We start from the raw sequence: 12,960 nt of genomic DNA, 5'->3' as shown, positions 1-12,960 counted from the left end.
TGTGTGCAGTTTTGGTCACCAAACTACAGGAAAGTTATCAATAAGATTGAAAGAGAGCAGAGAAGATTTAGTAGGATGTTACAGGGAAAGGTTAAACAGGTTAGGACTTTATTCCCTGGAGTGCAGAAGAATGAGGGGAGATTTAATAGAGATGTAAAAATTATGAGGGGTGTAGATTGAGTAAATGCAAGTATGCTTTTTCCACTGAGGTTAGGTGAGATACAAACATGAAGATATGGGTTAAGGGTGAAAGGGGAAAAATTTAGAAGGAACAATAAGGGAAACTTCTGAAAGAGAGTGTGGAACGAGTTGTCAGCTGAAGTGGTGACGTGTGCTCGATTTTCACATTTAAGAGAAATTTGGACAGGTACATGGATGGGAGGGGTATTGAGGGTTATGGACTAGGTGCAGGTCAGTGGGACTAGGCAGAAATAGTTTGGCATAGACTAGAAAAGCAGAGGGGCCTGTTTTCTGTGCTATAATGTTCTACAGACCTGACTCCTCCTATGGAATGTTCTGCTATTGTGACTCCAAAATTCATTTGCACCTCTGCTCTCTGAATTCTCCCCCATTTAGAAAATATTCTATGGCTTTATCCCTTCTAAAGATAGACACTTGATAGTCAGCATAGATATGGTGAGCTGCAGGATCTGTTTCTGTGCTATAATGATCCTTAGCACAGGCATACATTGGTTAGGCTACAGTTCAATTACTGTGCGTAGTTCTGCTTGTTACTTAGGGGAATAAGATTGCCCTGGAGAAGGTGAAGAGAAAATTTACTGGGATTTGTCCTGGGATGGAGCATTTCATTTGTGAAGAGAGGCAGGAATGGCTGGGTTTGTTTTCCGTGGAGCAAGGATGCTGAAGAGAAACTTGACTAAGGTATATGAAATCACAAAAAGCAAAGGTGATAATAATTTTTTTTCCCCATATCCAATGTATATAAACCAGATTTTAGGTAGGAGGTTCAGAAGCGATCTGAGAAAGACTTTTATCACTGAGATAAGTACTTGAAGAGCCACATCATACAGGGCTGAGGATCAAGTGCCAGAAGGACACATTAACTGAACATTTCTTTTTACTTTGGAAATAAAAACAGAATGTGATGGAAGTAGTTAGCAAGTCAGATAATAAATGTATAGAGAGAAATATTCTTAATGCTTCACAATGGTGACATTTCACTGGAAATCCTCTTATAGGTCCTACAGTGCAACGTCAAATTCAAGTCCAGAATGGGCCACCCTCTGAAGATCAGGAAGCACAGCGAAGGTAAAAAATAATATATCGTTGATAACATTTTCATATTTTGTCCCAAACAGTTTAAGGCGGCACAGTTACCATAGTGATTAGCCCAGTGCTGTTGCATCACCAGTGCCAGCGATCAGGAATGGGGCTTGAATCAGGCACTGTCTGGAAGGAGTTTGTATGGGTTTCCTCTCGGTGCTCTGGTTTTCTCCCACCATTCAAAGTATATCAGGGGTTATAGGTTTATTGGGTCCAATTGGACAGCATGGGCTCATGGGCCAAAAGGGCCTGTTACCATATTCTATGTCTAAATTATTTTTGTTTTAAATAAAACTCTGTTTCTAAAGTAATTAGCTTGAACAAGCATTGTATTCTCACTCTTAATAACAATGAAAACTAAAACTGCTGCTTTGTACATCTGAAAATGAAACTCAAACATTATAAATTAAGTAATTCAAAATACTGTAAGATCTGCAGGACAAACAGATCATTACATGGTGTTTTGGACGATATTCTTTTTAGGGGAAAATTGTTTTCTGAATTTGTCACATTCAAGGCTCAACCTTCTCATTTTAACATTTTGTGTTATAATATATGATTATGTAAGCTCTTCCATCCTTCCAAGAATATATCCTTCAATCTTAAATGATGAAATATAGTTCTGTGTTCATTTGAAGGATGAGTAAGGAACCATGGCATTTTTCACTCTGCTTCGATTTTCAGTCACCTGATGTTCTGCTAATTCTTTTTCTATTAGCAATGCATGTTGTTTGGGGCCAAAAGCAATTATTCAGTTCAGAACCTGATTAATAAGACCACAGGATTTGGAAACTGATCACCCAAAATTATAATTCATATTTTATGAACATTAATTTTTTGGAATTTTCTGGAATTATCACGGACAGGTTCAAGGCATCACAATCTGGAAATTCCGGTGCACCTAAAAGAGTATTCCAGCAGTGTTGTTCACCTGCTGCAAACTTTAACTACCTCGGACAAATAAAGGTGGTATATCTTCTTGATCATCAGAAATCTGCACTTAAATGGAAGGGTGGAGTGTGTTCATGAAGAGAACTAAGCCAAAAATGAGATGTATTGGAGGGGAGTGGAGTGGGTGTTGTGCGAGATTTGGAGATCAACCCTAGTAGATTGAGTGGCATAAGACAGGGACTCAGGACTTTATATGAGTATGACATGAAGTGAATAAGATCTATTGTGAGGACTGAGGAATGTAAAGCTGAGGGAGAGGTCTTGGGGATGAGTGGAGAGCATCTGATTGAGGAGCTAGTTGAGCCCCCTGATAGAATGACTAGATTGTCCTAGAGCTACACTGTAATTGTAACTGTTGGATAACTATTATATGTAGATTGTTGGGGAACATGTAGCCTCTCTGCTTGGAACATTGTGGATTGCCAAGGGTCACATAACTCCCTATCTGAAACTTACTGAAAAGTTGCATCACCTGCTAGTCAAGGTTGGACTCTGACCTTCTATTAGTGCATACCTTACCATTGGCTCATTTAAATGATTCAGCGTCATTACTGGCCAGACACCCAGTTCAGAACAGTATAAAACAGTGGTTCTCAACCTTTTTCTTTCCACTCACATAACACTTTAGGTAATCCCTATGCCATTGGTGCTTTGTGATTGGTAAGGGATTGCTTAAGGTGGTATGTGAGTGGGAAGGGAAGGTTGAAAATCATTGCTCTTGACCCAATTATTACTGAAATATTTTGCTTGAGAAAAGTTGTCATTGGCCCATTTCCTTTGGAGTTATGAAACCGTGCACATAACAAGTCAATTAGGTACGATTAAAATAGTAGTTTTCAAACTTTTTCTTTCCACCCACATACCATCTTAGGCAATCCCTTACTAATCACAGGGCACCTATGGCATAGGGAATACATAAAGTGGTATGTGAATGGAAAGGAAAAGTTTGAGAACCACTGGTTTAAAACATTGATGCACACCATATTTCTTTCTGCCTTGTGGTCTAAGCCCCGGACATCGCTCCATTCCAGGTTACTACTGTGGACATCATTGGAGGAGTCAAGGTAAGGTGTGCACTATACTTAAGTTGAGCCATTGTATTGCGATAGATCAGGGCTTACAGAGAGCCACACCACTGTTGGTACAGGGAATCAGGAGTGTGATTGAAACCACCTGTCGGTGAAATGTGTACACATGCAGGAGTGAGTAGAAGATAGGTGGGTACTGGTAACGGAGTCCAACCTGGGTCCGATATGAATGTTATATAGTTGTTTATAGTAGAGTAATTAAGTATCGTTTGACGTCTTCCCGTTTGCCTCCCGTGTAGTCAATAAAGTTGCCTTTGATTGTAACACGTGTGTCCAGACTCATCTCTCTGTGAATCCACTGAACCTAATACTTTCCAAATAATACAATAACATGATCCAATTCCCCAACAATTCATTAAATGGGGATTGCTGCACTCAATGTGGAAATCAGGAATCAAATGGCCTGGAAATGGTCATTAGTTCATTTCACTCTTGGTAAAAAATTATCTTCTATTATATAATGTTGGGAAAACAAAAGCATGTAACAGGAATTTCCAACCCCTCGCTTCGAAAAAATAAACAGACTTCACCACTACAGCGTGTTATCTATCCATTTCAGAAGGCATATAGAGGCATTTGTTGATATTGCATATGTATAAATATTATCAGATGAGCCCATAATTATTAGATATCAGAAAATTTCACCTATTTACATTCTTCCCTAAACTCATGTTAGAGGTAAGTTTAGTAAATTCCATCACAACAGCATTATTTATCACTCAGGCATTGAAGATAGAAATCTATTCTAGCTTGTTCACCTCATGAGTAGAGTTTTGAGCTGAATACTTGCACTGTTCCACACTAGTGGAATAAACTTAACAACTGCTTTAGCAGATGGTACAGTACAATATAATCTGAATTTTCCAAAATTTTATCAGTTGAAAAATTGAATTTCACTGGAGATTTTCAAAACAGTGTATTTAATCAGTAATATAAAATATTAAACATCAAATAATGCACTTATATTTTTTTAGTTTTCATTTAGAGATACAGCACGGTAGCAGGTCCTTCCAGATCACAAGCCTGTGCTTCTCAAGTACACCCATTTGACCAATTAACCTACTAATCTTGTACACTATACATCTTTGGAATATGGGAGGAAACCCATGCAGACACTGGGAGAACATATAAACTCCTTAAATATCACTGGATTTCAATAATGTTTATTTTTAAAGAAACATTTAAGTAAATTTTTTTAAGACTAGGGTATATAACTGGGTAAAGCTTTAGATTAAAGTACATTTATTTATTAATAAAATTTAAGTTTTATTTAATCTTCACCTTAAATGAATTTTTTCACTAATTATTTTGAAAATTTCTTTAGGCAATTAATGGAACAACGACATGAGCAAATGGAGAGAGATCGACGGGCTTCAATGTCAGGTGGAGTTTATTTTTGCCATTATTCAGGACGGTGTTGATTCTAAGTTTCAATGTTATTATCTAATCCCCTTATGGAACTTTTCAGGGACAGTGAAAAATGGTACAACATTAAGAGAAAATATTCTGAAGTTTTATCTCAAAATTATATATGGCATGTAGGAATGCACACAAGGCATCTGGGGAGACATTCAAGTTTGTGTTTAACTGATAAAATACACGAACAGCGTTTAAGATAGAAGCAAGAGACTGTGAAAGTGGGAGAGAACATTTTAGCAGCACTGATATTCCCAAGGGATTTAAAAGCCCAAGGCAACCCAGCACCAAAAAATAGGCATGATACTTTTGAAAGAAAATTGGGGATCCTTTGCAGTGATAATCTTAAACATTTTTCATTCAAAAGTGTGATTTTGAAATTAATTTGTAAGGGTGAAAATACAGTTGAAAATCATTATTTTCATCCCTCTCTGTCAGTGTGATTTTCATCAATGATATAATTTTTATGGAATCTTTAAACTTTCGTTGTGCTTTTCTGTTTTGATTTTTAATATTCTTTACTTATTTTTTTCCTCTCTTTTGCTTCTTTTGCTTAGTTCACATAACCAGTCTCCCCCAGCTGGGTGTATTACCTACAGCATAACCACATCTGCTGAAGCTGCCCTTCATTATCTTATTTGAAGAGCTAGCTCCTTTGATTCTGTAGTTTCTTTAAGCCAGTGTTTGCTGATGAACATTGCCACTTTCCACATAATGAAACTTGCGCCAAATCCCCACCTCTTGGGTCCTCTGCATTGCAATGATGTACTTCCCTAAGGTCTGATTTCTCACCTGCATAACCACACCAAGAGACTATACATCAACATATTAGACATATCCCATTATCCTTAATTATGATGGTTACCCTAGTGACTGGCACAATGCTGTTACGGAGCTCGCGACTGGGGTTCGAATTTAAAGGAAGGTACACCAAGGGCCTTGTGTGGAAGTGAGTCAGGTTGCGTGAGAGTCTGACTGGGACACTGGCAAGGAGTTAAGTTGGGTTACACCAAGGGCTTGACCTGGACACTGTCATGGATGTGAGTCAGGTCATCAGCCAGAGGGAAAGTGTGCTGAGGGCTTGACTGGGACACTTGCATGGAGGTGAGTTGGATTGTGCTGAGGGTTTGACCAGAAAACCAGGATGAAGAACTAATCGATGCCACTCACCGCTGGGGTTACTTTCCCAAAATGTCTTTCTAACTCTGTCTAGTAAGAGTCTATATCATTATTTGTATTAGGTTATTAGCAAGACTTTATCTGTAAATATGGGGCAGGAGGGTTAATTATGATGGTGGCACAGTTAGTGCAGTGGTTAGCGCAATGCTGTTCCAGTGCCAGCGACCAAGGTTCAAATTCAAATTTTGTTAGTTGCAGGAATTATTAAATTAAAGTGACCTTTACATAATAAAAGACTACAATACTGATTTTTTTTTCAAATTACTTTACATTTTGCGCTCTGTTTTGTCTTTTGCATCTTAATGCATTTCTGGCAACCACAATCCCCGTAGGTGCCAATATAATGGGGATTTTACTGTACACTAAATTTCCTTTAGTCTATCGTAAGGCAAAAATTGCCCAGAAACTCTTACTGTCAGAAAGTGAAGCAAAAGGAAGTCCTGCCAAAGTCATTGAATGTCCATGGCTTCACCTCCAATGCTCTCATCTGACACTGGTCAGAAAGGACAACATGAAAATTATTTTCTCATATCAACTCACCCTGCCTCATCCAGGCCTCAAATAAAAACAAACAATATGGTAGGTTCTTGCACTTGCTGTATAGAATCAGATCCTGAATCTCACATGCCAATCTTAAATGCTCCATCCATTTCCCACATTCACCCTCAGCTACTAGGATTGTCACCACTTGCTGTACAGCAGCTTTACAAGCCCATCTCACACTTCATTACATCTCCATTTCATGCTGCTTTCTCTGAGGCATCATTGTCCATGAAGATCCCATCTCCTATGATATCAGTTACTTCAACAGCTATTTCCCAGCTGGTTAAGTGGTGTTATGCCAACATCATGCAACATATTTGTTTTGCTAATGGGCTGTCATTTTATTTTAGGTTTTTCCTCTGTTTGGCTTGAATGTCAAAATACTTGTTTTTTGATGTTGACATGTACAATTTTTTCTCTTTTAATCTTTTTTATTGTTTTTTTATAAGAAATACAATATATTGAAGAAAAGGGAACGAAACTGAAAATACAATATCACATATGTGACTATGTATATAAAAAGATAAACCTTTAAACAGTATAAACTTGGTCCCCCCTCCATTGCAATGGGTGAAAATAAAAAAAATAAGATAAACATCAAAAGTGTTATATAAAAACAACCCCATCTAACCTACTCCAATTAAAAAAAAAAGAAAAAACTAACAAAAAAATCTGAGCAGCTTATCCTGAGGGTTATATATATTTTGTAGTTTTTGGTTCTTAATATAAATCAAAAAGCAAAAGTAAGGTTATATCTTCTCTGGAAGAGTAAATACATCTAACCACATTAGAAATATTTATATCATGTGAAAATAATAAAAGGTTGCTATGTAAATTCAAATTTCACCAAGAAATCAAATACATGATATCTAATTTTTTTCTAATCTTAGACAAGACATAATATGAGAAAACTATTGAAACACTGTTGGAGGTCTAGAGTCTTTCCATTTGAATAGGCTGGCTCTTCTAGCCAACAGTGTAGAGAAGGCCACAACCCATTGAACAGGTACAGAAAAAACTCCCTATGTCTGGGTCAATAACCCAAAAAGAGCAGTTATTAGATTGGGTCATAGCTCCACCTGGAGTATAGTTGAAAAGATATTAAAAAATTTCTTTCCAAAAGTTTTCTAAGGATGAACAAGACCAAGACATATGTGTCAATGTAGCAATTTCAGATTTGTATCTGTCCAAATAGGGTTAACATTAGAAAAATACTAGCCAATTTATCCTTGGACACATGAATACTTTGAATTGGATTAATGAATGCCAAACACATATAGAAAATGTATTTACCAGTTTAAAAATCGTGTCACATAGATCTTGCAAGTTCCAGTTTCCAAGCCTTTTAAATCTTATCATGAAGTACTGAAGTAATTTTAATAATCTATCATATAGAATTCAAATTAATCCTGAGAAGGATTCAATTGAAAAATATTATCAACTAAATCTGGTGGACATGCAAATGGAAAATTCAGTAATATGGTATTTAAGAAATTTCTAATCTGTAAATATCTAAAAAAAAGAGAATTTGTTAAGTCGTATTTACTTTCAAGCTGTTCAAAAGACATTAAACTAAATAAATTTGCAAAAGAAACAATATCTTTGATTTTCCAGATAAAAAAAGATTGATCAATTATTGATGGTTGAGAAAAGTAATTATGATAGCACAAGATAAGACAACATTTTTAAGATACAAAAAATTCTTAAATTGGACCCAGATTCGTAATGTATGTTTGAGTATTGGATTAGATATGTTTCTATTGATCTTGGAAAAGCTAAATGGAAGAGAGGCACCCAATAAAGAGACCGTGGAACACTGCTGTAATAAAGAGACCACGCAACACTGCTGTATAGATCTCAATTCTAAATCTATCTATAATGGACGGACGATCTAATTTATCAGAATAAAAAATACAAAAAATTAAATAGCGAATATTAGCTGCTCAATAATAAAATCTAAAATTAGGTAATGCCATACCTCCATCTTTTTTCAGTTTTTGTAAATGAAATTTACTAATTCTAGGGTTTTTATTCTTCCAAATAAAGAAAGAAACTTTTATGTCAATATTGTTTAAAAAAAGATTTCAGGATGAAAACTGGGTTTGCTTGATATAAATATAAAAACTTTAATATAAAATATATAAAATATTATCTAAATATACAACCATTGAGTAAAAGACAATTTCAAGTACTTGAATAGAGGAGAAAAATTGAGTTTATACAAATCTTTACATGTTTTAGTAATTTTAACCCCTAAGTATGTGAAACTAACTTTAACATTCTTAAATAGAACTTGTGTAGATAGGGGCCTCCATATTAATCAGAAAAAGTTCATTTTTATGAAGGTTTAATTCATATCAAGAGAAAGAACTGAAAAAACACAGGTAACATAATTGGAATAGATCTTTCAGGATCAGAAATATAAATTAATGTCACCTGCATACAAAGAAACTTGCTGAGTTACTCCATCTCTGACAATTCCTGAAACCTCATGAGACTCTCTAAGGTCTATTGCCAAAGGTTCTAAAGCTAGTTCTCTTAAAACAACCTAAATGAGGAGGATTTGTTATTATTAGTAACTACCATAGCTAAGGGAGTACTATAGATCAATTTAATCCATGATATAAAGCCCATACCAAAATGAAATATCCTTTATGTTTCAAATAAATAGTTCCACTCCACTCAGGCCTTTTCAGCATCGAGAGAAACTACACATTCTGGAATAAATAATATTCATTGATCTACGGATGTTAAAATGTGAATAGTGACTTTTAATAAATCCCATCTGATCTTTAGCTATAACAGAAGGAAGAATATTTTCAACCTACCGGCTAGAATCTTAGAAAGAACCTTAAAATCTACATTCAACAAAGAAATTGACCGATAGGAAGTATATTCAGTCAGATCTTTTTCTTTTTTTTGGAATCAATGAAGCTGATGTTTCATAAAAAGTTACTGATAAAGTCCCAGAGAAAACTGAATTTTCAGATATTTACATAGTTGAGGATTAATTACTGTAAATTAGTAAATGATTTTTAAAATTCCACCGAAAAGCCATCTGGACCTGGGGTGCAAAATTTTAAAGGACCAGTTTAATAGAGGATTTCTTCACAGTTTTATATTATTTTAACTTCAGAATATATTGTAGTAAATATAGCGACTGTTTTCTCCCTATCGTTTTTCAAAAAAATCCAAAATCTGGATCTTATTGCAGGCTATTGTATTATCCAGTACAAAGTCGACAAAGCAGGATTGCTTAGCAATAATCAATAATTGGCAGATTCACCAGCTGGTTTGCTTGCTTCCTGTAGATTCTACTCTTTTACTGCTTAATAGTTTATTTGAAGGTAACTAGAAAAGGAAATAATTATTTGTTTTCTTTCTTTTTAAAATATTTTTGAGTGTAATATAACCCTATACGCATGTTCTAATAATATAACAAAGGAATATCATAGCATATACACATCATATAATTAATTTAAATGCATTTTACAACAAATTTACCCATAATGGTTAATTTGACATTATTTATTAAAATAATTATGAATATAAACCATTTGATTTACATTATACCAACACTCATCATACCTTGATTTAATATCTAAGTAATTGTTATGATCTTGGACTATCATAATTAAACCACATATGATTAGCTTATCTAAAAAGCAGAAAAAAAGGAAAAAAAATCTAAAACAAATACTTATCTAACCCTTCCCTTTAATCAATCTTAGTTAATAGGACCTCAAAATTGGTCAAGTAGCGACCCTCAGAGGACAAACGGAGCATCACTGGAGCATCCACGTTACCTAAAACTACCAGTTGTGATAGTATACTATGAATGGGCCCCATAATTTTTCAAATTGAAACTTTCTATCTTTAATATTGTGTCTAATTTTTTATAAATATAGATATGTCATTACATCATTTAACCATTGTGCATGAATCGGTGAGAATTCATCTTTCCATTTCATTAAAACTGCTTGTTTGGCTATCAACTTACTAAAAGCTGAAACTTTCTCTTGAGATACCAACAAAAGTTCATCCGGTTGGTGAGAAAAAACAACCAAGGCAATCAAAGGGCACGGGTCTATTTTAATCTAAAAAATTGTTGATAAAGATGGAAAAATATTCTCCCAAAATCTTATGAATTTTGGATACTCCCAAAGCATATAAATTAATAAGGCTTCAAAAATTTTGCACTTTTCACATCGTGATTCAACATCTGCATAAAAACGAGATAATTTAAGTTTAGACATATGTATTCTTTGTACCACTTTAAATTGTAATAAACAATGCCTTGCACAAAATGAAGAATCATTGATCAAACTAAAAGTGCAATATCAATTATTTGTTTTAAGGTGAAAACCAGTGATTATTTTTAAATTTATTATGTTAGTCCTTTAAAATAGTCCTTATTTTTATATATATTATATCGGACGTCAGCCACAAACGAGCCTGCAGCTGACGTGGACATTACCCCTCCATAAATCTTCGTCCGCGAAGCCGCCAAAGAAACAATATATTTAATGATAATTCAATTAATATATACAGTGTATATATTTATATTTATATATAAATATATATATATATATATACAAATAGATAGATAGATATAGATATATTAATTAAACATATTCTACTTTATTTTAACCAGTAATATTTAACTTGAATAATTAACCACAGAAATAAAATTTAAAATTTAGCAGCAATGAAGTCCAGTATTAACATTTTATAGAATTTTATCCACTGAATATTTATTTGTTTTATTATTGTAGGAATTTGTTGCCACAGGTGGTTGTGAAGGCCAAGTTATAGGTGTAGTTAAGGCAGAGATTGATAGGGTCTTGATTAGCCAGGGCATCAAAGGTTATGGGCAGAAGGCCGGGCAATGGGGCTGAGTGGGAAAATGCATCAGCTCTAATCATTGAATGGTGGGGCAGACTTGATGGTCTGAATAGCCTGTTTCTGCTCAAATGTCTTATGTCTTAATAACATTTCCATTATTTTGCATACAAGTGATGCTCTTGAAATAGACCAACCCTGTGCTAAATTTATTTTTACTTTTCTTTTCAGTTCCCCCTGTTCCTCCCGGTGGACCCCAAACACAACCTACAGGTCCCCCACTGCTTCCTGCTGGTGGTCCCCCACCACCTCCACCACCACCAGGGCCTCCACCAGCTTCTGGAGGTGGACCACCTCCTCCTCCTCCTCCATTGCCAGCTTGTGGAAACTCTGTAGCTAGAGGTGATGAGGGACACTCAGCTTCAGGACTAGCAGCAGCACTTGCTGGCGCCAAACTGAGGAAAACTAGCCGGGTAGGAGCTTTGTTATTCTGGCACAAACACCTTTGCACCATGTAAAACAATCAGAATATTTTTTGAGCTCTCCCAAGTACTGTAATAGGTTGTCCATTGTGAACATTCTCTGTGAACATCTCCTTGTTTGACAAAATGTAGTTCAGATTCTTGTATAACAAATTTGTGTTTATTAAATTCTTATGACCAGTTTAATTTGTTCAAGCAATGTTGAAATTAATTTTGAAAATTGATGTGTATTATTTATCTGAAAATATGAACAGATATTTCACAGGATAAGTAGTGATTTTCAAAATTAAGAACTACAGTATAAAAATGTAAAGTGAAACATGTCTCCTTTGAAAACAATATTAGTGAAGAGATTATTATACAACATAGACAAAGGCATTACTAAGGCACAGTCTTTTGGGAGAAATGAGTAGAAATTATCACTGCAGAAAATATTTTTTACCTTTTTGATTCCATTAGCTTCATAGTTCAAATTTTGATTCAAAATTTTGAATTAAAACTTAAAATTAATTTACAGTTTGAGTGAATTACATCATTCAAAAATTTTAACAATTGCACTCAATTTCTGTAGTTGCAGACAATGAGGAAAAATAATTAAAATATTGTATGTATATAAATAAGATGGTGTTATTAATATCATGGGTTACATTAATTTGAATTTTTTATAATCCAGAATTTCATGGCAGCAAAGATATAATCAGATTCCATTTTAAATTTAAATTAAATTTTTTTAAAAATTAATTAAATTTAGACATACAGCATGGTAACAGGCCCTTTTGGTCCTGTGCCGCCCAATTCACACCCAATTGACCTACAACCTCTGGTACATTTTGAATGGTGGGAGGAAACTGGAGCCCCCAGAAAAAAACCATGCAGTCACGGGGAGAACATACAAACTCCTTACGGACAGCACCAAATTGAAACCCCAGTTGAATTCCAGTCACTGGCGTTGTAACAGTGTTGCACTAACTGCTACACTAACCATACCACCCAAGATCTAGTGACAAAGGCATTTTCTGGAACAAACATTTTTTTTTTAAATGATTGTTGATTTTTAAATGATTGTCGTAAAAGAAGATTAAATAATTTTGAAACTAAATCAAAGAAATTTGTGGACCAGCTATTAGTATTTGGTAATGTAGGATCGTTTTTCTGTATGTCAGTCGCAGCTTAAG

At 34.8% G+C, this 12,960-nt stretch overlaps 1 protein-coding gene across 4 annotated transcripts in view; it reads left to right on the top strand.

The window, feature by feature from the left end:
* Window positions 1-12,960, top strand: part of LOC138753443 (ena/VASP-like protein) — a 161,120-nt gene that overhangs the window by 131,366 nt on the left and 16,794 nt on the right. For all 4 annotated transcript variants that reach the window (XM_069916444.1, XM_069916447.1, XM_069916446.1 and 1 more), the window contains 3 exons: window positions 1,200-1,269; window positions 4,648-4,706; window positions 11,535-11,776. In XM_069916444.1, coding sequence (XP_069772545.1) covers window positions 1,200-1,269; window positions 4,648-4,706; window positions 11,535-11,776 — 371 coding nt within the window. The remainder of the gene's footprint in view (window positions 1-1,199; window positions 1,270-4,647; window positions 4,707-11,534; window positions 11,777-12,960) is intronic.

Source organism: Narcine bancroftii, chromosome 2, assembly GCF_036971445.1.
Source record: "Narcine bancroftii isolate sNarBan1 chromosome 2, sNarBan1.hap1, whole genome shotgun sequence".
In the NCBI taxonomy this organism is placed as follows: Eukaryota; Metazoa; Chordata; class Chondrichthyes; order Torpediniformes; family Narcinidae; genus Narcine; species Narcine bancroftii.
Note: the sequence above shows the minus strand (reverse complement) of the source record. Positions and strands in the feature narration are given on the sequence as shown.